The 24,678-nt window shown below is 42.2% G+C and overlaps 2 protein-coding genes across 12 annotated transcripts in view; one reads left to right on the top strand and one right to left on the bottom strand.

Annotated features, from left to right (window-relative positions):
• The window catches only part of Ak3 (adenylate kinase 3), a 53,028-nt gene that overhangs the window by 16,073 nt on the left and 12,277 nt on the right, over positions 1 to 24,678 (top strand). Inside the window, exons 3-5 of one of the 3 annotated variants that reach the window (NM_001365071.1) lie at positions 4,665 to 4,834; positions 5,678 to 5,796; positions 9,062 to 11,176. In NM_001365071.1, coding sequence (NP_001352000.1) covers positions 4,665 to 4,834; positions 5,678 to 5,796; positions 9,062 to 9,182 — 410 coding nt within the window. In that variant the 3' untranslated portion in view covers positions 9,183 to 11,176. Of the gene's footprint in view, positions 1 to 4,664; positions 4,838 to 5,677; positions 5,797 to 9,061; positions 11,177 to 24,678 lie in introns of those variants that run through there. The other 2 variants (NM_021299.2, XM_006527222.4) reach the window with 2 other exon arrangements.
• The window catches only part of Cdc37l1 (cell division cycle 37-like 1), a 36,328-nt gene continuing 16,993 nt past the window's right edge, over positions 5,344 to 24,678 (bottom strand). For 2 of the 9 annotated variants that reach the window (NR_165053.1, NM_025950.4), the window contains 3 exons: positions 24,313 to 24,435; positions 19,955 to 20,119; positions 11,771 to 16,002 (listed from right to left, as the gene is read on the bottom strand). Coding sequence is in view for 5 of the 9 variants with exons in the window: in NM_025950.4 (NP_080226.1) it covers positions 15,904 to 16,002; positions 19,955 to 20,119; positions 24,313 to 24,435 (387 nt within the window). In the remaining 4 variants the exon portion in view is untranslated. Of the gene's footprint in view, positions 7,205 to 8,164; positions 8,485 to 11,770; positions 16,167 to 16,241; positions 20,120 to 24,312; positions 24,436 to 24,678 lie in introns of those variants that run through there. The other 7 variants (NR_165055.1, NM_001302382.2, NR_165054.1 and 4 more) reach the window with 6 other exon arrangements.

Raw genomic sequence — 24,678 nt, 5'->3', positions numbered from 1 at the left:
CAAACAGCAAAGACCAACACTGATCCTCAGATATGGCACCATTCCCAGGGGTGACTAGACAGCTACCTGTGGCAGACTGACTACACTGGATCACTTCCTCTGTGGAAAGGACATTTTGTTCTTATAGGAATATACTTATTCTGGTTATGGGTTTGCTTTTCCTGCATGTAATGCTTCTACCAAAACTACTATCCAAAGGCTGATAGAATCCCTTACCCACCACAATGGTATTCCAAACCGATAGCTTCTGACTAGGAGCTCACTTCACAGGCAGAGAAGTGCACTAGTGGGCTCACAATCATGGAATCCATGTTTCCCACCATCCTGAAGCAACTAGGAGGATAGAAAGATGGAATGGCCTTTTGAAGACACAACAATGTCAGTTACGTGGCAGCAGCCTAGGTGGCTGGGCTGGGTTCTCCAGAAGTCAGTATATGCTTTGAATCAGTGTCCAATATGTGGTATGGTTTCTCCCATAGCCAGGTGACCTGGTCCACGGGTCAGTCAACAGGGTCTGCAAGAGAGAGTGGGGACTGAGGGGCAAGAGACTGGAAGAATGGAGACAACACAGGCTATCTGCTCAAGTCTTGTTTATTGAAAGGCAATTATGGATATATATGCACTTGCTGGGGAGTGCAGCTGGAGACACTTAGCCACAGGTCCAGGATGTATAGGAGAAAAACAAGATGTGTTCAGCTGTGGTGGGCTTCTTGCAAAACATCATGCTAGGAAAACAAGTCTCTCATCAGGATGGAAAAGTAGCACCTGTAAGTAAATAGCCCAAGATGGCTGCAGAGATGATAGCTGCTTTCTGCTAGGAGTCTGCTCCCAATAGCCAGGATCCACAGGCTCAGGAATCAAGGGGTGGAAAAGGGGATAGTTCCACTATCACCCCAAGTGACCCACTAGGAAAATGTTTGCTTCCTGTTCCTATGATCTTAAGTTCTCCTGGCCTAGAAGATTTGGTTCCAGAAGGGGGAGTGATCCTTCCAGGCGACAAAACAAGCCTTCCATTGAACTGGAAGCTCAGACTTCCCCCTGGCCACTTTGGGTTTCTGATGTCCTTAAATCAACAGGCTAAAGAACTGTGTTAGGAGGGGTGATTGATCCAGATTACCATGGGGAAATTGTATTGCTTCTCCACAATAGAGGTAAGAAAAATGTCTGGAATGCTGGAGATCCTTCTTAGGGCTCTCTCGGTGCCATCATGTCCTGTATTTAAAGCCAAGGGGAAACTCCAACAATTTAATCCAGGCAGGATGACAAAGGGCACAACAGACCCATCAGGAATGGAGGTCCTACTGAGGTACTTACTGAGGGAGGAGATAGAATGGGTGGCAGAGGGAGGTGGTAATAAATATCTGCTAAAGCCACATGACCAGTTACAGACGTGAGGATTATAACTGACATGAGTGCTTCCATAAAATTTTACTAAGAATGTGTTTGTACAGATATTTGTTTTCTTTCCTCCATTTTATCATATAACATCAATTAAGAGATTATCACTGGTAATCACATTTAAGTTTTGAGATACTAAAATGTCCCTTAAGGGACATCTGCCACCTGTTCTAAATTTAGAATGTATTTGCAGTTGTGTAAGGAATAGTTATATTGTGTTAATTATGACCTGGTTAAATATATAGTGTGTTTGTGATTGTTTGTGAGATAGTTATGTTTAGGCATTATGACCTGGTTATTGTTTTCATTTGGAAATTAAACATGACACAAAGTTGAGAAAGGGTAGACATGCCTATTCTGGTTGTCAACTTGATGATATCTGGAATTAACTAAAACCCAAGTGGCTGGGTATACCTGCAAAGGATTTTATTTTTTTCTTTCTTGCTTCATTTGAAGTGTGAAGACCCTCTTCTAATCCAGATCTTCTGAGGTGGGCAGATCCACCTTTAATCTGGGCCATACCTTCTGCTGACAACCTATATAAAAGACAAGGGAGGAGGAAGCTTCCTCTCTCTTGCCTGCTTGCCCTGGCTCTCCCACTGGCAAGTCCTTCACTAGCATTAGAGCCTAGTTGGCATATACTGAAGAGTGAGACATCTAGCCTCATGAACTGAACAACTATTGGATTATCGGGCTTTCCTTTGGTTGACAGCCATTGTTTGACTAGCTGGAGCATAGCCTAAAAGCCCTTGTAATACGAGTGGTGTGTGTGTATTTATATTTTCCATATCTCTGTTATTGCCCGATGGGCACATGAACAAAGTGGCCATGGTGGCAGAGATTGAGTTTATGCATAGGCTCAATAACATGTACTTGAGCTCTCCAAGGCTGACCTGGCTACTGCTGGGGTGCAGCTGGGTTCTCAGTGTTTGGAATGATGATATAAAGGAATGGTTCTTCTACTGTAAAAGGGTATTTTGATTCAGGTCTTTTATCCCAATGGGTGTTTTGTTCTGAGTTATTGAAGATAAACATGAAAAAAATGTGTAGAGCACTTTGCCTGAACCTGTGTATGTATATCATGTGTGGGATGCTCTTAGAGGTTAGAAAGGGTGTCTGAGCTCCTGAAGTGGAGTTACAGGTAGTTGTGGGTGCTATGTGGGTGATGGGAACCAAGCCTGGGTCCTCTGCAAGAGCAGCAGTATGGGCATTGTAGTAAGAACTGGGTCAATAGGGAGCTATTTGTTAGGCCTTTTTCAGTGTAAGCTCCTTGGTTCCAAGTGTTTAGGCATTAGGCTAGGCAGCCAGTGTTCACATGTCACTGCCACTGCTGAAGAGCTTTAGGAGCTAAAGCCAGGCGTTTGCTGCTGCTCTGTCTCCTTCTCCTCATTTGTAAATTTGGATAGTAACAGCACCTGTCTAATGGTTATTAGGGCAGTTGAAAGAAATGCTCCCTGTAAAATATGGATTGGCATATGAGAGCATTCTGTGGATTGATAGTGTTATTCTCGTAAACCATATTAATTTTTCTCTCAGATGACTGATTTCATTACAAAACTTACAGTAGGTACTTGTTTTTTTCCCTCAACTTGGGGCTATAAAAAGTTACGGTTTGAACATCTTTTCTTTTGGAGGCAATTTTCTCTCCACCCAGGTTTCTTAATTGTTATTTTATCACCTTATAAGGCCTAAGTTGTGAACAAAGTTTCCCTGTTTACTTGTTAGCAAGATGTTTTTAGCTCCAATCAATCATTGCAAATGCATTTTAACCTTTATCACTTTTGAAAAAAATGTATTATTTCTGTCAGTGTTAGCTTTTCCATGTGTTCTGGACACAATGTCCCGAGTCATAACATTACAAAGTAAAATATTTGGGATAAGAATATTATTTCAAATTCCCCAACGTACTTGGGGATTCAGCAATCAGTTCTAGTTGCTTTTCTCTCTATTTTTGAACCACATTGTTTAAACTATTTTAGCTGCACTGGCCAATATCCTATTTCTCAAATGCCTCAGAGCACACGTTTCCTATCAGAGTTTTCATACTTTGTTTGGGCTGTGTAGACTTTACCGGCTGAACATTTCTGAACACCCTAAATCGCAAATCAGACATTTTTGTGATATCATCGAATCTAGATTTCTGGGTTAGGGATGTTCACACTGCAAGAACTGTTTTACAGGTTGCCATGTTGCCCTGTACTTTGCTGTCATATTCTGAACACAGCCTCCTGAGGTTTTGAGTGGAACTGACAGTGTCCTCCTGATTCATCCTTTTTTGTTCTTGTTGTTTTTTTAAAGCTAGGGTCTCATTGTGCAGCTCTAGTTAGCTTGGAACTCACAATGTAGACCAGGCTGGCCTCAAACTCAGAAATCAGTCTGCATCTCTACCTCCTGAGAGCTGAGATTAAAGGAGTCAGTCACCATTCCTGCCCTATTTTGTGTGTGTGTGTGTGTTTGTGCCGGCTGTTGGAGGCTAGAAGGTGTCAGATCCCTTGGACCTGGAGTTACGGGTGGTTGTGAGTCACAGGATGAGGGTACTCTGTGTTTGGCTGTTGTTTTAGAGAACCAAGCGTAGAACTCTGGCTTCCCCTGAGATGAGTCTTAACCTGAGATGCGTTTTTTGAATGTTGTGCTTGCACGTTATGCTTGTGTACCATGTGCGTTCCTGGTGCCCTCGGAGGCCAGAAGGTAAAGTCAGAACTCTCCAACTAGAGTTATGATGGCTTTGAGCTGCCATATGGGGCCAGGGGCTGAACCTGAGTCCTATGTAAGATCCGCAAGTGCCTTAAATCACTGAGCCATCTCTCTGGCTCCTTGTGTTTATTTTTGAGTCTCCTGTAGTTCAGACTGGCCCTTAACTAACCCCACTAATGTGTAGCCAAGGCTTTGACCTCTGGGACCTCTTGCCTGCACTTCCTATGTGCTGGGATTACAGGCATGCCATCAACCCAGACTGGAGTTCAGTTTGGTTGGAGATTCTAGTAAGATGGCAGGCAGACCGTCTTCCCTTACTTCTCTACTCAGGCTTGAGTAGAGAACCCTGGGAGGGCAATGTGCTGTCTATACAGAAATACTGTCACATGCACTCAGAATGTTTGCCCAAATACCTGAGTACTCTACAGCCCAGTCAAGTAGACAATAAATTTGATTTCAGTTATATTACGGCTCTGGTCAACATGCCTGGTGTCATTCCTTGGGCTCAATTTGCCTAACACTTTTTCTTTCTTGCCTGCCTGTCCCCTCTCTCCTCCTCCCCTCATATAAAGGATTTCCAAGGACACTTCCACAGGCAGAAGCCCTGGATAAAGTTTATCAGATAGACACAGTGATAAATCTCAACGTGCCCTTTGAGGTCATTAAACAGCGCCTTACTGCTCGCTGGATACATCCTGCCAGTGGTCGAGTATACAACATTGAATTCAACCCTCCCAAGACTGTGGTAAGTGACTGTAGCGAGCTGAGCTGACATCCACTCTAACAGGCATAGCTGTGAACTTCTCATCCTATCTGACCAAGACTATTGCACGGGTCCTATCTCCTGCAGCCTGGTGGTAAGAGACGTCCCCGTGCTAATAGGCTTGTTAGTCATTCAGAAGTGCTATGGTTGGAATAGGAAATGGATCCAACAGCTCAGTGTGGTGTCTGCTTAGTCTCCAGATGGTGGCATAATATTTGAGGTCCATCACAACTGGAAAAAGTGTGTCACTGGGACATCTGCAACCTATGAATGATCCTTAGCCCCTTCTCCACTCTGCTTCTTGTGCATCCTGTGATAAAACCCCACCCCACCCCCACCCCCACTCCAACCATGACTAATGAGCCCAAGCAGCCAAGATTTGGACCCTCTGAAACCATGTGCCCAAATAAACAGTTGTTCCCCCCCACCTTGTTGTGTTTCTCAGGTATTAGTTACAGCAATGAGAAACCTAACACAGAAAAAAAGCATGTATTATTATTTTTTTTACTCTGTTCCAGAGTGTGAGTGAAGGGCAGAGGCTGTGAGGATTTGCAATACTGGCTCACAGTTGGGATTTCTTCCAGTATCCCACGTCTGGGGGCCAACCCTTGAGGACTTGGGCCTGGGGGCGGGGAGGGATGGGGGAAGGAAGAGGCTTCCAAATCCAAACCATATAGTGCTATGGAAATGACTCTGGAGTCTCGTGGCAGCTGCACAGCTCTGCCTTTAGTTTGGATCCTGTTTGCTTTGAGCACAGGTTTGTGACTGGTGCTTGAATGGATTCTGTCCTGCCGAGCTGACATTCTTCTGCTTGCTGCTTAGGGCATTGATGACCTGACCGGAGAACCTCTGATTCAGCGCGAGGATGACAAACCAGAGACAGTGATCAAGAGACTAAAGGCCTATGAAGCCCAGACAGAGCCGGTCCTGCAGTATTACCAGTGAGTTCTTGCTCTTCTCAGCTTGCACAAGCAAGGTTTTGACTTTCCATACTGCACAGCTGAAATACTAAGCTACCAGAGGACCTGATCCCAGCTGGTTTAAGCATTAAGGACATTTCTAGGCTTCTGTAAAGAAAAGACGACCAGAAAGTAGGCAGGGCTTCAGTCTCCTGGGTTCGCCTGCTTTTATGTACTGACTTGGTCCTCCTCGTTCCTGCGTGGTTGCTGGTTTTGCCAGAAAGGCCATGCCATCCTCTTTCGTGAAGGGCTGAGTAGACCTTTTATTAAGTAAACAAACTTTTGCTTTGAACATCATTCTTATGAGACAGAACAGCCATGCTCAGGAAACCTCATACTTACTGTTGCAGGGCTGGGCTTCTGCCAGTTCCAACATCAGTCCTGGGGCTTGGGAGGGCCAGTACAGACTAGTCCACATCCAAGGCTTGGAGGCTCCATTTCCACCCACATTCTGTCATGGAGTGGATGGCTGGAAGCAGTGCTGGGGCACCAGTTACAGTAGTGCCCACCAAGTGTGCTGAGAGGACACTGAAGCATAGAATTTCAAATGGCAGCAAGCTTTAGGATCACGTATGTGGTCAAATGTCTTTGAAAGCTCACTCACATTTTTGTCTGCTCTACAAGGACATCTGTATCTTAGAGAATATGAGAACTATTAGAGCTGATACCTGACTCAGGCCAAGAAGCAGTTTGGTCTCCTCCACCCTTCCTTCTTCCAGGAAATGTGCTACTCTTTGCTTTCATTGTATCCCGCACGATTCAGGGGCAAAGCAGTACCTGCTGTTGCAAAACTAGCATTGATACCAGAGTCAGAAGGCCTAGGTTCAAACCCCAGCTTAGTATTTCATTAACATGGCCTTCACTTCTTGCTTAACCTCTGTCTGGTTTCTCTTTCATGAGACGTAGGTGAGGCTGGAGGCTTGAAAGTGAGTTGTCCCGGGTGCACAATACGCACTGGACATATATTAGCTGTTGTTGTGGCCATTACTGCTGCACTGGGATAAGTATGCAGGAAAATTCATAGCCAGCCTCCAAACTGTCCCAATACTTCTAATAGTTTATTTCTGGAGGGTGAAATTACAAGAGTTGCCAATTCACTTTCTACAGCAGCCATCACTTAAGTTTGTATTTGTCTATCAAGTTTGCCTCTGAAGACTGACAGCTCTATGACAAGGCTTTTCATCTCCGTGTCACCGACTCCTTACTTCAGTCAGTCGGTATATAGTATATTGCTTTAGAGAACCAGAAGAGACTTGAAGTGAGAAGCCTGGGAAAGGCTTGAGGAATCCTCGGCTACTGAATCGATGTTGGGTGCTCTGCTGGCGCTGTGCCAGGTCCTTGTCCATGCAGACAATCAGACTCAGTTCCTATGAGCCTCCAAGAATGAGAACTGGGCGAACAAGATTTATCAGCAGTGAGATATAACATGTGCTTATTATCATCAGAAACTGCTCACACTGGCTTAAACAAATGGTGTTGGGGGCGGGGGGTGGGGGGGTAGGCTCCAAATACAGCCAGCTGGCCCTGGGGCTTCAGTCACCAGCGGTTGCAGTGTCTTCTGATTTTAGCTCAGCTCCTGCCAGCTTCAGTTAACTGAACAGTAGGGACAGTCCGCCCCACCTCCCCACGGCCCAGCCAAAGTCATGGGGCTGATGGTGGTTAGCTCCAGCCACGCACTGTTGTGAGGTTTGGGAACAATCTTACTAGAACCTCATGTACCGAGTGTGGTGAGCGTGATTGTTCACAGGACACAGAACAGAGGGTGCTTTGTCTGGGCAGATAAAAAGCACCACTAAGGGACTGTGAAGAGAGGAAGTACCCGTAGGGATTAGTTCTGTCAAAATGTGGCAAGTTGAGAAAAACTATAGAAACCAGCGACTGGGGAGCCCAGGGTTGGGTGGAGGGTGTCTTTCTTTTTGGGCTCTTGCCACTTCTTCCATACAAATTCAAGCTTTTCTGCCTAAGATCCCATGCATTTACCTCTGGGCTTACAGGAAAACAGGAAGAGCCTTAAAAAGAAGCTACATAGTAGCCGGTATTGTTATCTTAAACCGCTTATTTTTAAAAAGCCCTATTCTTTCCAGCCTGGAATGTTCATCTGATCGGAGATGTGATGTTCTTACTCTTTAGAAGACTAGTTTTTTGTAGCTGGTTCCATTCCATTGCAGAGCAATTATAATTGGCAAACGTTCACGTGGTACATCTTAAGGATAGAACAGTCAGGCAACAATGCACTCCTGGCCCCATAGCTCAGGACTAAAGCATCTTGTTCAAAGCTTGCTTTCTCTGAAAGCTCTACCAGCCTGTGACTTTACATGCTAAACGGCTACAACAAATAACCCCCTTTGCATTTCTTCTCAGTAAGCAATGCTAGTTTACTTAGAAAGCAGCGGCTATTATTTAAGTTAACCACACAAATGTTACAAGGTGTCAATAAAGGGACCCCTTTGTCCAAGTGAAAGCCCAGTGAGAAAGGCGCAGAGCCATCACAGCCTGGTTTTGGAAAGTCATAAATCAAGCATTCTTTATCTGGCCCATGGATGACTTGCGAACCAGTGTGCACGCCCAAGAAACGTGTGTGGGTTAGGGGTGTTCAGAACCTTAAGGTGGTTCTGAGAAGCAAATCCCGGGATTCTGAGGGCCACTCTTCATCCGTTTCCCTATTGAGCACTGGAACAAAAATAAATATTCAACCATTGGTCCGTATAGTGATGAGCCAGACAACCCGCAAGAATAAACGGAGAACCCTGACAGAAAAAACAAGTCAGGGAGGTAGAACAGTGGAGAAAAGGGAACTCGGTCAAAGATAGGATAATGAGTGTTAGAGACTTCTGTGGACAAAGCAAGGCTAAGGTGATGTCCTGGAGGCTGATGGCCCCGTTTTGAATCCGCCAACCTGGGGACTGAGGCTGAGTACCTACCCAGAAGACAAGTGTATCTGCCAGGAGGAGGAGCATCTGGACTTTTGGCATGCTGTAAAGTGTTAGTATAGGCTTAACCAACAACAAAGTCTCAGTATGACAGCTGACAGCCTTTTAAAGAGCCCCTTTCTTTATGCCAGAAGACAAAACATGAACTGCAGTCTACAGTTTGCATTGTCCAGTCAAGTTTCTTGCCCCTGGATCAGAGACCTAAATACACATCAGGACTTCTAAACTCACATGAACTTTACAAACTGTTTGGAAAAAGCGCATTAGGACATTCAGATCTGTATAATCTACCTACCTATTTTGTTTTTCATCTTTAGGAAAAAAGGGGTGTTGGAAACATTCTCTGGAACAGAAACCAACAAGATCTGGCCCCACGTATACTCCTTCCTACAGACGAAAGTTCCAGAAACTACCCAAAAGGCCTCTGTTACTCCCTGAAGAGGGCAGCAACTGGCAGGATGAGGCAGGGCCTCCTCTCCTCTTCTTGCCTCTGTATCTCAAAGCTCTTTTCCTAAGACTTCTCTAAAAATTATGATTTATTCCTAATGGCTAAGCCAAATGAGTCAGATACTTAGCCTGATCTGTTAAAATAGCCTCACATGTTTAATCTAGGACCTGGTTGTCTTCTGTGGACGTGCAATTGGAAAACGTCAGAGATGTTGAAACAAACTAACTCGGAGAGCAACTGGTGACCATCTAACCTTCTGTTCAGTTAGTCAAAGTGGTTGATCACATTTTCATGTTTTTCTGGAAAAGTTCAAAAAAAATTTACCATTCAAGGCAGATAAATAATCTCATTCGAGGCTTTTCAATAAGCCAATGCCCACTGCAATTCAGGAAGATGTTTTCTGGCCTGAAGGGATGTGGTATTAGAAGACACTGTCTATAGATTTCAGAAAGCAAGCAACAGGCTTTACAGATGTTAAATGTAAACTCACTGCTACCTTAACAGGAAAAGCCAAGGGAACAGGCCACCATGCTGTGTGTCCTCTACTTATCCAATCTGCTGTGAAAATGCAGCCACTGGCACGTAGGGACGTGTGACTTGGATATGGACCAAGGTGTATGACTTAGGTTCTGACTGAAGTTCTAGGAGCAGCACTGGCACTGACAATGGCATTAAGTCCTAAGTTCTCCCGTGTCACTCAGGGTGAGGACCAAGTTTTAGGACCTACCCGTTTGTTTCCCTCTTTGATCCAAGCGGACTGCCTGCCTTGATGAGCAAGACAGTAAACAGAAAACTAAAGGGTGACACCACACCCATGGGAATTTGCCACTCTGCAAGTAGACGGGACATGCTGGGGACAGCCCCCCAGCAGAAAGACTGACTAATTCCACTACACAACAGGTGTAGTAATAGGATTTTGCATGGTGGGTTCAAAAGCACTGTAAGGGAGTTCCCTTAAGAACATTATACCTGTGTTGAAGTTCTAAATTAAAGATCCTCTTGTCTCGGCCTCTCTCAAGTGCTGGGATCACTGTGTGCTACCACTTCCCACCCTAATTTAAAGGGAAGCAATTCTTCTGGTACCATCTAAGCAGCCTCCTCTTCTACTTACAGCAGTGGGATCCAACCAGCCTGAGTGCTGGGCAGGCATCCTATACTGTGGTTTATCTTCAGCCCCTTCTGTTGCTGATGCTGGTGGTGGTGGCTCAGTTCTGTTGCTCTGACAGGATCTCACTGTAGTTGACTGCCCTGAACTCTGTAGTCAGGCTGGCTTCAAACTCAGAGCCATCACCTGTTTCTGCCTCCCAAGTGCTGAAGTTAAAGGTGCGCACCACCACCACACTCAGGCTGGCTTTGGATTATTATATAGTCCAAACTGGCCTCACATTCAATCCTCTTGGTTTAGTCTCCTGAGTGCTTAAATTACAGGTGTGTACCACTAAACCAACCCTAAGAATCCATTTTAAAATGTCAGTCACTTTAGATTTCTTAGTGGGGCAAGGACCTGCCCTTACATATTGTGGCCTGAAGGGACAAAATATGAGAAGTTCAATGAAAAGATAATTCCCCCTTTCAGGAAAGATGTTCTCTTATTTTACTTGGTGCTAAATCAAAGAATCAAGCCTTTGTTCAAGCCTTTGCAATTTTGGCCTATTTTATTTCAGAGAGCAAATGGTTGTTATATATTTGGGAGTGGGAAGGAATCTTTGATTTTTAAATTTCACTGTTGATCTTTCAAATAGACTAGGCCTTAGGATTACAATGAACAACTTTGTCCTTTGTCAACGTTTCTCTACTGCCTTATTTGGATGTTGATAACCACTTCCTACAACCTGTTGTGAATTACCTAAAGCTAGGACTGATCTGCAGGTGATCTCAGCACTGTGGCTGTTGCCCTTTGCCCCTGGCCCTTCACAAACCCCCATCCTGTCTGCTGCCACAATGTCTCACAGGCTTCTTTCTAATAAATGGTCTTCAAACAGTACCCGGGCTGTCTCCATGTTGATCTCCGGCTTTAGAAAGAGGCAACAGACCTTTCAGACACTGTTACAAGACATGGAGGTTAAAGAGGGTTAGAGAACATGAAGTGACACACTGTTCCCCTGTGACCAGATCAACCAAGATTTTCCATTTGGGAAACTTGTATGGCTTCTATTAAAACAAACAAAAGGAGCTTCTCTTCTGCTGCCGGATAGGCTTATGTCAGACACTGATTAAGATCCTTGTTGGGGCTGGAGAGGTGGGTCAGCAAGAAGAGCATTGGCTTCTCTACCAGAGGACCTGGGTTTGATTCCCAGCATCCACACGGCAGCTCAGAACTATCTGTAGCTCTAGTTCCAGGGAACCCAATGTGTTTGGCCTCTATGGCACCAGGCACAGACACACATGCAGGCAAAACACCCGTGCACACACAACATTTAAAAGAAAAAAAAGGATCATTATTGCATACATTCTGCTAAGCAGCAAAATGCTGTGACGGCCAGTGAGTGTTTTATTTTCATGTCCCATGGAATATGCATGGAGCTGAAGGCCCCAGGCAGAACTGTTACCTTCCCACTGACAAAATCATAACTACAGCTTGGATTCAATTTTATTTTACTTTATTTTAAACAATTAAAATCGTCTAGCTGGGTTTAAAAAGTATTAGTAAAAGCCAGTAAGGTTTTAGCATTCCCCTACAATTTTTTTGAAAAAATATTTTATTATTTATTCGCTTCTGTGCGCATGTATGGATACCTGCAGAAGCTATGGGAGGGTGTTGGAGGGAATGGGAGTTACAGGAGCTTGTCAACCATCAGCCACGGGCGCTGGACATCAAACTCTGGCCTCTGCCAGAGCAGCAAGTGCTCTTAACCAATGAGCCATCTCTCTAGCCCCTGCTGGCTTTTCCTTTTTAATAGTTCTTAAGATTTGTTTATAAATTTTATGTATGAGTGCTCTATCTGCATGTGCACCTGCACTCCAGCAGAGGGCGTCAGATCCCACTGTAGATGGCTGTGAGCCATCATGTGGTAGCTGGGAACTGAACTCAGGACCACTGGAAGAGCAGCCAGAATTTTTTAACCACTTTTAAGCACTGAGCCATCTCTCCACCCATAGCCCCACTTTTTATAGCTCCCTAAACATCATGGGGTTCTCTGTATACAGCACCAATCTATAGTCAAAATTTAATTCTCTTTGTAATTTCCCATTAAATGACACTGTAAGCCAACTAATACCAGACAGACCATTTTTTCTGGACAAGCTATGAAATCGTACAGTAACACCCATTATAGAGGGGAATCAGGATGCTGTAGGATGTAAGGATCTTCTTGCTAAAATGTGGATGCTATGCTGGAAAAAGGGAAGTAAAAACCCACCCCAGTCCAGACAAGTACCACTTCTGCTCCTCACCAACTTAAGAACTGAAATGTGTCTCCCTCTGAGAGCAGTAACTCACTTGACTCTTCTGAGAACACCTCGCTGGCATTTCCACTATAAGGAGACCACTTATTAACAGAGATGTGTGCTCTCGGGGGAAGCATGTTAATTTACTTAATACATTTTTTAAAAGTAAAGATAAAACTCGTGTGTGTGTGTGTGTATGCTCTGCACATGTATGAAGGTTGGATGAAGCGTGAGGAAGCTGGCTTTCTCTTCCCACCATTTAGGTCCCACAGATTGGCAGGCTTGGCAGCAAGCACCTTTACCAAGTGAGCCATCTCAAGCGCTCTTACTCGCTTTTACAATAATATGCATGCTAGTCTAAAAAAGGCCTAATGTTTCTGAAGAGAAATTAAAGGCTATTATAAGTTTCTTAGGCAAAAAATTTTGAAAGAACCATAGATGGTGTAATTAAAAGCGAATCTCAGAGCAATAATTCTAATCAGTATGTTCTCCACTACCATTCGATGGAACAACAGCTCTTAGGACACATGGAGTACAGCTATTTCTTTCTGTCTCTCTTCTTCTAAGACAGAGTTTCATCTAGGCAGAAGGCTGGCTGTGAAATTTGCTATGTAGCTGAGGGAAACTATGCACCTCTAACCCTCCCGTCTTCACATCCCCAGCACTAAGGCCGCAGGTATGTGCCACCGTGCCCAGTTTATGTGGTGGTGAGGATGCAATCAAGGGCTCATTGAATCTTAGGCGAGAGCTCTACCAACTGAACCATTCTAAGCCCTCAGCTATTTCATTAAAATAAAACAACAGTCTTTGGGAGCTGGAGAGATGGCTTAGCAGTCAAGAGACTGACTGCTCTTCCAGAGGTCCTGCGTTCCATTCCCAGCAACCACCTGATGGCTCACAACCATCTGTAATGAGATCCAATGCCCTCTTCTGGTGTGTTTGAAGACAACTACAGTATACTCAGATAAATAAAGTAAATTAAAAATTAAAAGAAAAAACACAATAGTCTTTGTTAAATAACTTTGATGTCAACTATTTTTCATTGATTAAGTGATTAGTTTGAATTTCTCATAGATTAGGGAAAAATTTTTCACTTGAAATATGAGTTATCTATTTGATAAGTAGTATTATTCTTTATTACTTAAGAAAAGAGAGGAGTATTCTTTCTGGAGATAGCTAGCTCAATACTAAGAGGACATTTTCAAATCAAGGAAATCGAAGGACTCCAAAAGACTGTCATTTTGTCTTGAGACAGTCTCTCTATGTAGCTCTGGCTGTCCTTGAACTCGGAAAGATAAACCAGCCTCTGCCTCCCAAGCGCTGGGATTAAAGCCATGCACGACCACACACAGCCTAATAGATCACCTTAATACTGAAGTCCTGCTAATGGTCAAGTTCCCATCCTTAAGTGCAAATTATGACATCCGTTAGTGATTCCTTTGGCAAAAAAGTTCCAGCCGAGTATTAAAAAAGTTTTCTTAATTCTTGTTTTAGATAACAAAACCAAAATAAACTTTAAAATTATATACTCACTTTGCTAATACTTTTGTTGTTGTTGTTGTTGTTGTTTTGGCCATCAAGAGCTTTAAATTATAGAAGACAAAATGAAAGCTACGGCCACTTGGGTGACCATAGACAAGTCATGGGCAGAAGTGAAGTGGAAGGTGGTCAGTCAAGAGCTACTTCTGTGAAATCAGGGATCTACTGTGTTCTATTCTGTCCACTTGGTATCAGAGGGAAACTCAGAGCATGCTCCAGACAAGAAGAAAAAGGAAGAGAGAAAAAAATAAAACAAATAACTTCAATGACTAGGTCACTGATTTAAAAGAAACTTATAAGCCAGTGAGCACTGCCATATAAATTAGTCAGACATTTTATTATAGAGTATATATATATTTATATCAAAAGCACAAAAAGACTTTTATTCTGGGAACTAGGAAGAGTGTGACATTACAGAAGTATGATTCAACAATTCCAGTCCATTTCCACAGGGTTAGGTGCCCCATCGGCTGAAAAGGACAGCTGAGGCGGAGGCCACAGCTCTGAGCCCCCATGGCCCCTTAGCATGATTTCTTAACTCAAACTGAGACCTGCATTTCCAAACCCTGGGTACCCACTTTCCAAATATTTGCTACAAATTGAAGTGGGTACTGAGCCAAAAATCACACTCAAAAATAACCAAAGCTAGCGCTCCTGTATGCTGGAAGATTAATCCTCAAATAATAAGGATATCATAATTGGCACTGTCATCTAATTCTAAATAAAAGAATCATCAAACATCCTGGTGGATCTGCAATGAATTACACAGGAAGCAGTAAAACTCAGAGGCATCCTCTAGTAACTGAGCTAGAAGCGAGTAGCAGATAGTGAGACCCGTCACCGCCTTTGAAGGGGCTGTTAGCAATCCTTAGGCATGGCTGGCAGCTCAGCTCCCACTTCTCAAGGCTTCACCACATGGAACACAGTGGCTGTGATTTAACAAGGACCTTACTCTTCCTGTTTGTTCTTACAGGCCGTTACTATTCTTTTAAAACTTACTCCCTGAGAGGTCCCGGACTATGTCAAGTAGATTAGAGTAAGCTTGCATTTTATCTTCTTGGAAAAACAGAAAACTATCATTTTCTACACTCACTGCCTGCTTAATATTTAAACAGTCATCAGGACAAAGTCAACTTCTGAACAGTTTTGAGACTACTTTAGGGATAAATGTAATGTTTTTAATATCAAATTTATACTAGCCAAGGAGTTAACTGGTGGTGCCGAAAATACAAACGTAAATGTCTTAAAATAGCAATTTGTGCCACCCAGCTTACTAATTAGTAAAGTAGGTCACCACTGCGGATTTATTGCTTTTAATGTGATGAATACCAGATTTGACAGCTGAACTTTGCAGTGGGACACAGCATACTTTTATCTTGAATTCCTTCCTCGAAGTAGGACATGTATATCCATGTAAGAAAAAGACCGTGTAGCAGACATCTCCTCAGTCAACCAGTCTTGTAAACATTGTGTTGTGCAGATTTTCATACTTTGATTCCAAAAATAAGAATAGTTAAAGGCAAATTTAGTAACTGAGGGGTGGGGGAGAGTCTGTCCAGTTTGACTTCCTGCCACATATGGTTACCACTCCTCCCTTCAGAAACAAAACAACAACAACAAAAACCCTAGCAGCACATAAAAAAAGTTGCAAAACATTTCAGTACTCTTTCCCTCCCATAAAACCAAACAAAAATAAAGTGCAGCACCCATAAAAGTGTCAAGAAAATAGCCAGGCTCTTCCTTTCTCGTAACAAACTAGTCCTTGGGCTCAGCAGTCTAGCTGAGTCACACAGTGTCCATCATTCGGTCATCATCTTCTTTGTGTACCACTGAGTCTACACTGCACAGAGGGGCAGGGGTACAACACTGAAGAGAATCTGGATTCTGGGGGAGAGAGAAAGAAAGACAGACGGGGAACAACACTTGAAAAGCAGCTTCACACCACACATGCAACTGTGCACACGGCTTCACCTTCTATTCCTCTGCAGCAGAGCATACTAGGAAAGAAAGTGGAATTGTGGAGTCCACACAGACCGAAACCTGAAGAACTAAAGATAGAATGTTATTCTTTATCCAGACCGAGTGCATATACAGGAACAGAAATGTTACAGATACCCCTCTTATCTCTTTTAACAAAACTATAATTTTAATTCTTTAACCATACAAGGTTAAACTTCCTCATAAGCATTACATTTAATAAGCATGCCTTTAGGAGGCTGGAGAGATGACACAGCAGTACGGAAGACCATGTTTAGTTCCCAGCATAGACATAGCAGCTCACAACCATCTGAAAGTCAAGTCCCAGGGGATCTGAGAGCTGCATGTGGCCTCCGTGGGCACTGTATGCACATGACACACAGATACAGAGTGAGGCAAAACACTCAAGACACATAAAACTTAAAAACTACATTTGTTAAAGTACAGGTTTTAGCCAGCAATGTATTCTTAAGATTATCATCTAATTACAAGAGTTAAGAACTATAAATGTAAAACATTTAGATGAAGGCAAAATACACTTACTGAGTAAAGAAAACTAAAGGAAAATCAGATTTTATTTTCTAAAACTAATAGATAACATAAAATATTGTCTAATTAATGCAAAATCAAATGCATTCTTTTTAAATTTTCCATGGAAAAGAGTTTAAGATTTAAAACCCATGACATTACATGGCAATGGCCTCCTTTGGAAGTGATTTTTTTTCCTACTCAGTTATTCTGAACATTTTCCAGCAACTACTTTTTTTTTTTTTTTAACTTTTACTACCTAATGTCATTTGTTTTTAATAAACATTAGTGACAAAGTTATCCAAATGAGATGGGCTTTTTCTTCTTCACCCAGGCTGGCCTGCAGTCTGAGCTCTGCTGCCTGAGCCTCCCGAGAGTGGGAAGACAAAGGTTACTGGAGATCATGTCATAAATGGCTCATCTCACAGGGAAACTGTTTTTGTCTTAATCCTAATAAAGTGCAATGCTTTCCAAGCCAAGTACAATGACTCTCTCCCATAATTCTAGCAGGCAAGAGGATCTAGCAGTTCAAGACCAACCTTGATTACAACAGTCAAACTTGCCAAAAAAAACCCAAAAACCAAAAACCAAAACAAACAAAAACTAAAGGGAGGAAACCCTACCACACTGCAGTTTCTTCAGTAAAGGGCAAAAGCTAGGTCGAATTTGATTATTCCCCAGAGTCCTTTTTACTGTGTTTTAGTGTTTCTATGTAGTATTCGTATCACTCAAGGAGGAAAGGCCAGAGAGTGAACATGAGGCAGCTGCTCCCTTCCTCCCAGGAGCCAGCGCCGAGTCTCATCCAGGCTAAGGATGGTGTGGATGGTGTATTTCACAGGCCTCTTCACTAGTAAAAAAAACTAAAATCAAGAGTGTTACCAAATTCTAAGCTTTATAAAACAATCAATACTCTTATATTAGTCTACTTCCACAAAGTAGTCCTAAGTCCTTTTTCTTGACACCCATTTTAGATTTCAGGGTCCTTCAAGATCAAACTTATAGTAACTCTGTCATGACAGAATTCTGAGTATCAAGTATTGGCTGAAGAGATTCTCCAGAGCTCATGGACCCACCAGCCATGGAGAATCAGCATCCTTGCCCTATCTGATGCTGAAAGCCTAGTGAGTGTGTGTGCCCACCAGCACTCTCAGCTTGACTGCTGCTCATGTATGACTCACAAGACTCAAGAGTGGGGAAGTGGGGAAGGAGAGTCAAAATTAGAGTATCAGCCCCATCACTTACTGTGTTGGCTTTAGGCAAAGTAATTTAACCTCATAATTTTCAATTTACTTATCTAAAAACATGGATTAATATAATCATAGCATTTTATAAGGATTAAATGATACATAACATATTATATAACTCATAAAGTGATATAAAAATGGTATACCATTATTGTAGTAATATGTAGTAATATTGTTGTTTTCAGACCTCAAAATTGTCATCTTGGTCCCTCAGGTGGCCTCTCCTAGTCCCGCTGCCTTCATCTCGTCACAATTTTATGTAACTAGAAAGACTCCTGAACAGCACACCTTCCCTGAGGCTGTCTAGGTCAGGAAGCTTATATTCTCACCCTGTAGGGAACAACTGGTCTATTATTCTTGATTCATTATGAAGATTCCCCATAATAGAAATAATGCAAATGACAAAATTCTATGACTCCAGCCTGCTCTACCACAAATGGCAATGGAGGCCTGGCCACTGGTGTCAGCTTTTAATTTACTTCTCTCAAACCAGAAGCATCTTTCTGATAATATAGGCTGCTTGTATTTTAATGTTCTCGTTTTATGTAAAGAACCAATGACATTCTATAAATCTCTTGTTCCTCTGGACGCATCAGGTGACTAATTTTAGATGTATTTATTGCTCTCAACATCATCATAAGACTCCCTTGGAAAACCTGCTTTCTCACGGGCTGCTTCAATACTGTATTTAAATAGCATTAAAGAACTGCCTGGGGGCTGGGAGACGGCGCAGCAGTTTAGAGCACTTGCTGCTCTTACAGAGGTCTAGGGTCCAATTCCTGCACCCACAGCAACTGACAACCATTTGTAAGGAGCAGGTCTAGGGGATCTAAAGCCCTCTTCCGGACTCTGTGGTACCAGGTACACATGTGGTGCACACACACACACACATGAAGGCAAAGTATTTTCATACATATAAAATAAAACACATCTTAGAAAATTAAAAATAAAGAGGAGACCTGCAGGCAGGCATTCTTTAGGGGGCTATTCCTAATGTGTCTAATTAAAAGAGAACACTAGTAATTATTTAAAGCCAGAATGTAGATATTTATATCCGTAAAAATGTTGTTGGCTGAGTTAAATGTGATCATCTGCATTCTTTACTACTTTATATACTATATTAGGTTAAAGGTTAATGTAAATTTAAGAACTGTTTTAAATACATGTTACTAAAATGGTAAAATTATAGTGACCTAAGGTCAAGAAATTGAAAAATCTCAATTTTTTTACCATTTTATGAGGCTTATAGATAAATACAGGACTCTCCTCATATTGTCTTCTGAATGACACTTTCCATGTCCCAATGTAGACAACAGAATAAACTGGCTAAAGCTGGTCTTAAAATCTTGGAGCCTGGAAATGAGAGATAACTGGGCTCTATTAAACTGCTACTTCTAAAGTCACAATGGGCAGGGTCTGTCTGAAACATCTTACAGCTCTAAAACGTTCTATCAGCTACACTAGTGGTCGGCTCCCTCTTCCTTTCAGTGGCTGTTTTTTGTTTTTTTTTCCCAATACTATGACTACCATTAACTGGATAGATAACATACAAAAAGAGCTACTTAACAAGGTATTGACTACGAAAAAGCCATGCAACAGATCCCTTTAGCTACCACTCACATGGCCAGCCTCAAGCTAAACAAACTGCCAACAGTGTTGTTTTAATGACATGTTTATGGGGAGCCACCTTGAGTTTTTAATTGAGATGACCAATAGGTCATGACACTTGACCTAAAGACTGTACAGCTTATCCTTTCCATATTTAAATGAGAGAATTTGGTGTGTCTAACAGACAGAAGAAACTAAATGCCAAAGCATGAAATAAGACTAAGGGTTATCAATCAATCAATCAACTAACTAACTAATTTTGAGACAGTCTCTCTACGTAGCCCTAGCTAGCCTGGAACTCACTACAGAGATCAAGGCTGGCCTCAAACTCAGAGATTCATCTGCCTCTGCCATGTCCAACACTTATGTTTTGAGGTGAGAAAATTTTAAGTGGTCACAAAATATTATTCAACAGTGGTCCTAAAGAACAAAATTATGTGACTGCATTTACGTAATCAATACCCCCTTTTCCAGCTTACCTGTGGTAAGGATTCTAAGGAGCCTATGCATCCAACACCAGAATGGGGGACATGATTCTGAACTGTCACAGGCTGCAAGCTTTGTGATTGAGCGTAAAGTCTTACTCTTGACTTGAAAGCTTCAAGTTCATTTTTGAATGCTTCAAAATAACCTTCTTCCTCCGCCTGGAACACAAACAGAATGAACTAAACCACACTCAACTCCGAAAAGCACCCGGCAGAGCTGGGACAGAGGCAGCAAAGAATGTTAAAATGCACGAGCCGGCAGGCTCCCTGCAGAGTAGCACACGCTGTTTCTTCTACAGGGACACTAACAACAGTTGGTCTGAGTCATGTTTCTTTCTGTTTCAGCAAAATTAACTAATAGGAAACAACACTCCATATACATACACACGAAGTAGGAGTTAGCTGGTGGTACAGTTAATAAGATCACTTACTCAGGAGTTGAGGGCAAGAGGAAAGCCAAGTTCTTGTGCTTGGCAACATAAGGCCCTCGCTCAGTCCCTAGCATTGCAAAACAACAGCACCAGCCTCAAGTTAACTCTCGGAAGTTGAGCAATATCATCATCTAGAACACCTCAGGCCGTTTTAGATTCTTGTCTTAGGGATTCTATTCCCGCACAAACATCATGACCAAGAAGCAAGTTGGGGAGGAAAGGGTTTATTCAGCTTACACTTCCAGATTGCTGTTCATGACCAAAGGAAGTCAGGACTGGAACTCAAGTAGGGCAGGAAGCAGGAGCTGATGCAGAGGCCATAGAGGGATGTTACTTATTGGCTTGCTTCCTCTGGCTTGTTCAGCTTGCTTTCTATAGAACCCAAGACTGTCAGCCCAGGGATGGCACCAACCACAATGGGCCCTTACACCTTAATCACCAACTGAGAAAATGCCCCACAGTTGGATCTCATGGAGGCACTTCCCCAACTGAGCTCCTTTCTCTGTGATAACCCCAGTCTGTGTCAAGTTGACACCCCAAACCAGCCAGTACAATTCTCTTTGTAAATGTCATAAGAAACAAACTCAGCATTCAAATTAATTATTGTATCTTCAGTGCCCTAGCTAAGCAAGTGTCTTTGTGGCATCTGGAAACAAACAAGTATGATAACTTAGACTGAGGGAAGGAAGGGATCTCTGGCATCCAGTGATGTAGGAGTCTTAAGTTCTCCATGAAAAGCCCCTCTCTACTGACAGAGGCCTCACTTTATAGACATTTCTTCTACGTGTAACTAGCAGGGTGCACGCCCTTTGCTAACAGTATGCTGGCTTTCAGTTCAGGAGCTAGAAAGACCTTGTAAAGGGAGTTTAGGTTGTACAACTTGGTTGAAATTATAGATTAGTTCTGGGTTACATAAATAATGAAAATTATGTTCTGGGATATCCTGTCTACTTGAATAACTTGCTCAGTTAGGCGTAACATCATATTCTAGTACTAGCTAGTACTCGTATAATCCATGCTACTGTGCAGTGTCCGCATCCAAAAGTAACACTGTCAAAGGCATCAGACTGCACACTCTACTGTAACCCTAAGGCCTACAGGCTTAAATCAACAGAGACATGACTGTTTAAAGAAGTAACCTACAACACAGAAGGTATAGTAAGCTAATCCGTACAAAATGCTTTAAACATTGCAGAAACACCTGCAAACATTACTGCCTAATTTTTAATATTAAAACTGTTAGGGTTAAAGACTTTAATCATTGTCAGTTGTTTTATCAAAGATAAATATTAAAGCGTAGCGTGGCAATGTCCCATTACCAAATTAAGTATCAGTTGAAACACATCCAATAAGGTATCACCAAAAGGTATACTTTTTATTGCTTCTATGAATCAAGTAAAAATTTAGTTAGCATAAGCCTAGCTAAAATTATAACTCAGTCATTTGTTCATTAAAATTCTACTGGAAACTGAAGGGTGAGATTGAAGGAAACTGTAAGATTAGACTACAACTACAAGGAGGTTATAGCATTTGAGGTAACCGTCTTTTTACATTTAAAAATAAAATTAGTTTTTTGTTTTCTGTTTCTAATAGGAAATGTTCATTGTAGAGTATCATGAAAAAAATGAAAATAATTCTATACTCAAGAATAATCAAAGGTAAACTTCTGGTATACTTCCTTTTAACTTCCAGTTGCATATGTTAAAATGTGCAAAAATATGTATATGCAGTTCTGCCTTTATAAATGCTTTATTAAACTATAAAACATTTAAAACTACCATCCTTATAAAATATATATTTAAAGTTGATGCTGGCTATACAACTAGCTTGATTCATTCATTCATTGTTTTTTCATCTATAATGATGATTAGTGACTATACCACAACTTATTCTTAGGGTTAGGCTGCGATATAAACAAATCTATAAACAGCATAGCAGTGAGTACAGAATTCTCAAGCCTCAGCTACACTCTAAATGCTCATGCGTGCAGTAATTTCTCTTTATGTGGGTTACATGGGTCAATATTTACTGTGTTGGAATTTTGAAATACAAACTTAAAAGACCCAGGATCAAGTCTACTCCACGATGCCACTAGCAGTATACTTTAATTTTACACTACTGTGTTTCCAGAGCTAAATATGACTACTTGAGACTCAGAAAGTGACCCGTAAAGTCTGAGAATGTGACAAGTCTGGGCAACAGTGACACATACTCTGCAGCATGAGGGCCTTAGTTGGGCTCCTCGGTTCCATGTAAAATCCCAGCGCAATGGCACACCTGTAAGTCTAGCACTGATCTCCCGAGTGAATGAGAATCAGGTCGCCACTAATCTCACTGCAGCGATATGGAGATGACTGTTCCTGCGGTCTCCTGACTCTCAGGGCTCCTGCGCATGCTGAGAACGTGCTGTGTTACATCCCTGGCGATGGGGTTGCTCTCCATCCAGATGCGCACTGCTCAGTCCCATAGAGTACTTCCAAAGGGCTGCTCTAATGTGCGCTGCCACTAGCAGACCTAGATCCTCACTGCTCTGCTGCTTTGCCTTTTAGGAAACTTCTAACTATTAGTGATTCAGAAAACACAAGATAGTAATCTCTCTGTACATATCTAGTTTCTTATGTTTATATGAACATGCATCTCTTGTTTTAAACTTGTAACACATTTTCTTAGATTATTATAAATGTTCCATAGATAGATATTAGCCACATATTATCCTATGAACCCCAGTGCTTTCTGAAAGTCATCCCTTGAATATGAAGTGAAGTGTTTTGGTTGTTTGCTGGCTTCCCTCTTCCTCCCTGTCCTGCCTCCTCTATGTCTCTCAGCTCTCACTACTGCAGCTCATGCGGAGCCCATTTCAGAACGCAACTCACTATCCACTCGCCTCATTACTACAGTTTTTTTTTTCATTAAAAAAAAATTGGTTTCTTTTCTTTCTTTTTCTTCTCTGCTTTTTTTGTTTTGTTTTGTGAGACAGGGTTTCTCTGTGTAGCCCTGGCTGTCCTGAAACTCCCTCTGTAAATCAGGCTGGCCTTGAACTCCGAGGTCCACCTCTTTCTGCCCCTCAATTGCTGGGATTAAAGGCGTGCACCAACGCCACTGCTGCTGCCAACACTGCTCAGCTCCAAGTTTGGTTTCTTAAAGAGTGAGTTGTACCAGTGGAGGAAGCTGTGTCTGCTTTGCTCAACCCTGCATCCTAACAATTGAAATGGCCAGGCTTTGTGGTAGTAAATACTCCTTATACAGTAACCAGGTAAAGGATGAAGTACTTAAAACAGTCACATGAATTTGAATGTGTTTCCATTTAAATATAAGGTCTGTCTCTTACCCTTTAAGTACCAATCAGCATGATAATTTCAATTCTATTGTGGTGATTTGAATAGGTATGGCCCCCACACTCAAGTGTTTGAATGCTTGGCCCATAGGGAGTGGCACTATTGGGAGATGTGGCTTTGTTGGAGGAAATGTGTCCCTATAAGAGCAGGCTTTGAGGTGTCCTATGCACAAGATACTCCAGTGTGGTACATAATCTTCTGCAGCTGCCTGCAGATCAAGATGGAGAACTCATGGCTACCCCAGAACCATGTCTGCCTGCATGATGTCATGTTTCCCAGAAGGATAATAGACAAAACTTCTGAACTGTAAGCCAGACCCAATTAAATGTCTTCCTTTATGTGGTCATGACCTCTCTTCACAGCAAAGAAAACCCTAACTAATACAACTATGTTGTATCATAAATATTTATACTATGTAATCTCTATACTGGCTTACATATAGTGTAAGTACCAACACTAGGCATTTCCTTTCACTAAAAAAGCTACAATGTTAGCAGCCTCCTGGCTAACCAGCCTCCTGATGAGCCCAGGACAAAGCTCAGCTTTGCCCAACCTTCTCATTTAACAGCACCAGGTCACTACTCACTTTGGCTTTCTGGAAAAACAAACGAAAACAGCCTCTTGGATCCACATTGCAGTTTTTGGCCATTTCCATAATAAACTGCATTACCACAGCTTGGTGTGCTATCTGTTCCATTAGAGCGCCTTTCTGAAAAACACAGGCAGGCACCAAAGTTAAAACACTTCTGCAAAGAGACAGAATTGGCTCTGATTGCAAACTTTGTGTTTTTAGAATACTTTTAATTTTATTCTCTTTACTGTTAAGTAAAATATTCTGTGAACATAAAGTGAACATCTTAATGCTATTACATGGACCAGAATAACTACCTACTTCTGGCAGAGTTCAAATTGTGACTGCTTTATGGACAATTGAAAGCATGACTTTCTAACT

The sequence above is a fragment of the Mus musculus genome, chromosome 19, assembly GCF_000001635.26.
Source record: "Mus musculus strain C57BL/6J chromosome 19, GRCm38.p6 C57BL/6J".
In the NCBI taxonomy this organism is placed as follows: Eukaryota; Metazoa; Chordata; class Mammalia; order Rodentia; family Muridae; genus Mus; species Mus musculus.
The sequence above is the reverse complement of the archived record's forward strand: the minus strand, read 5'-3'. Positions and strand labels throughout refer to the sequence as shown.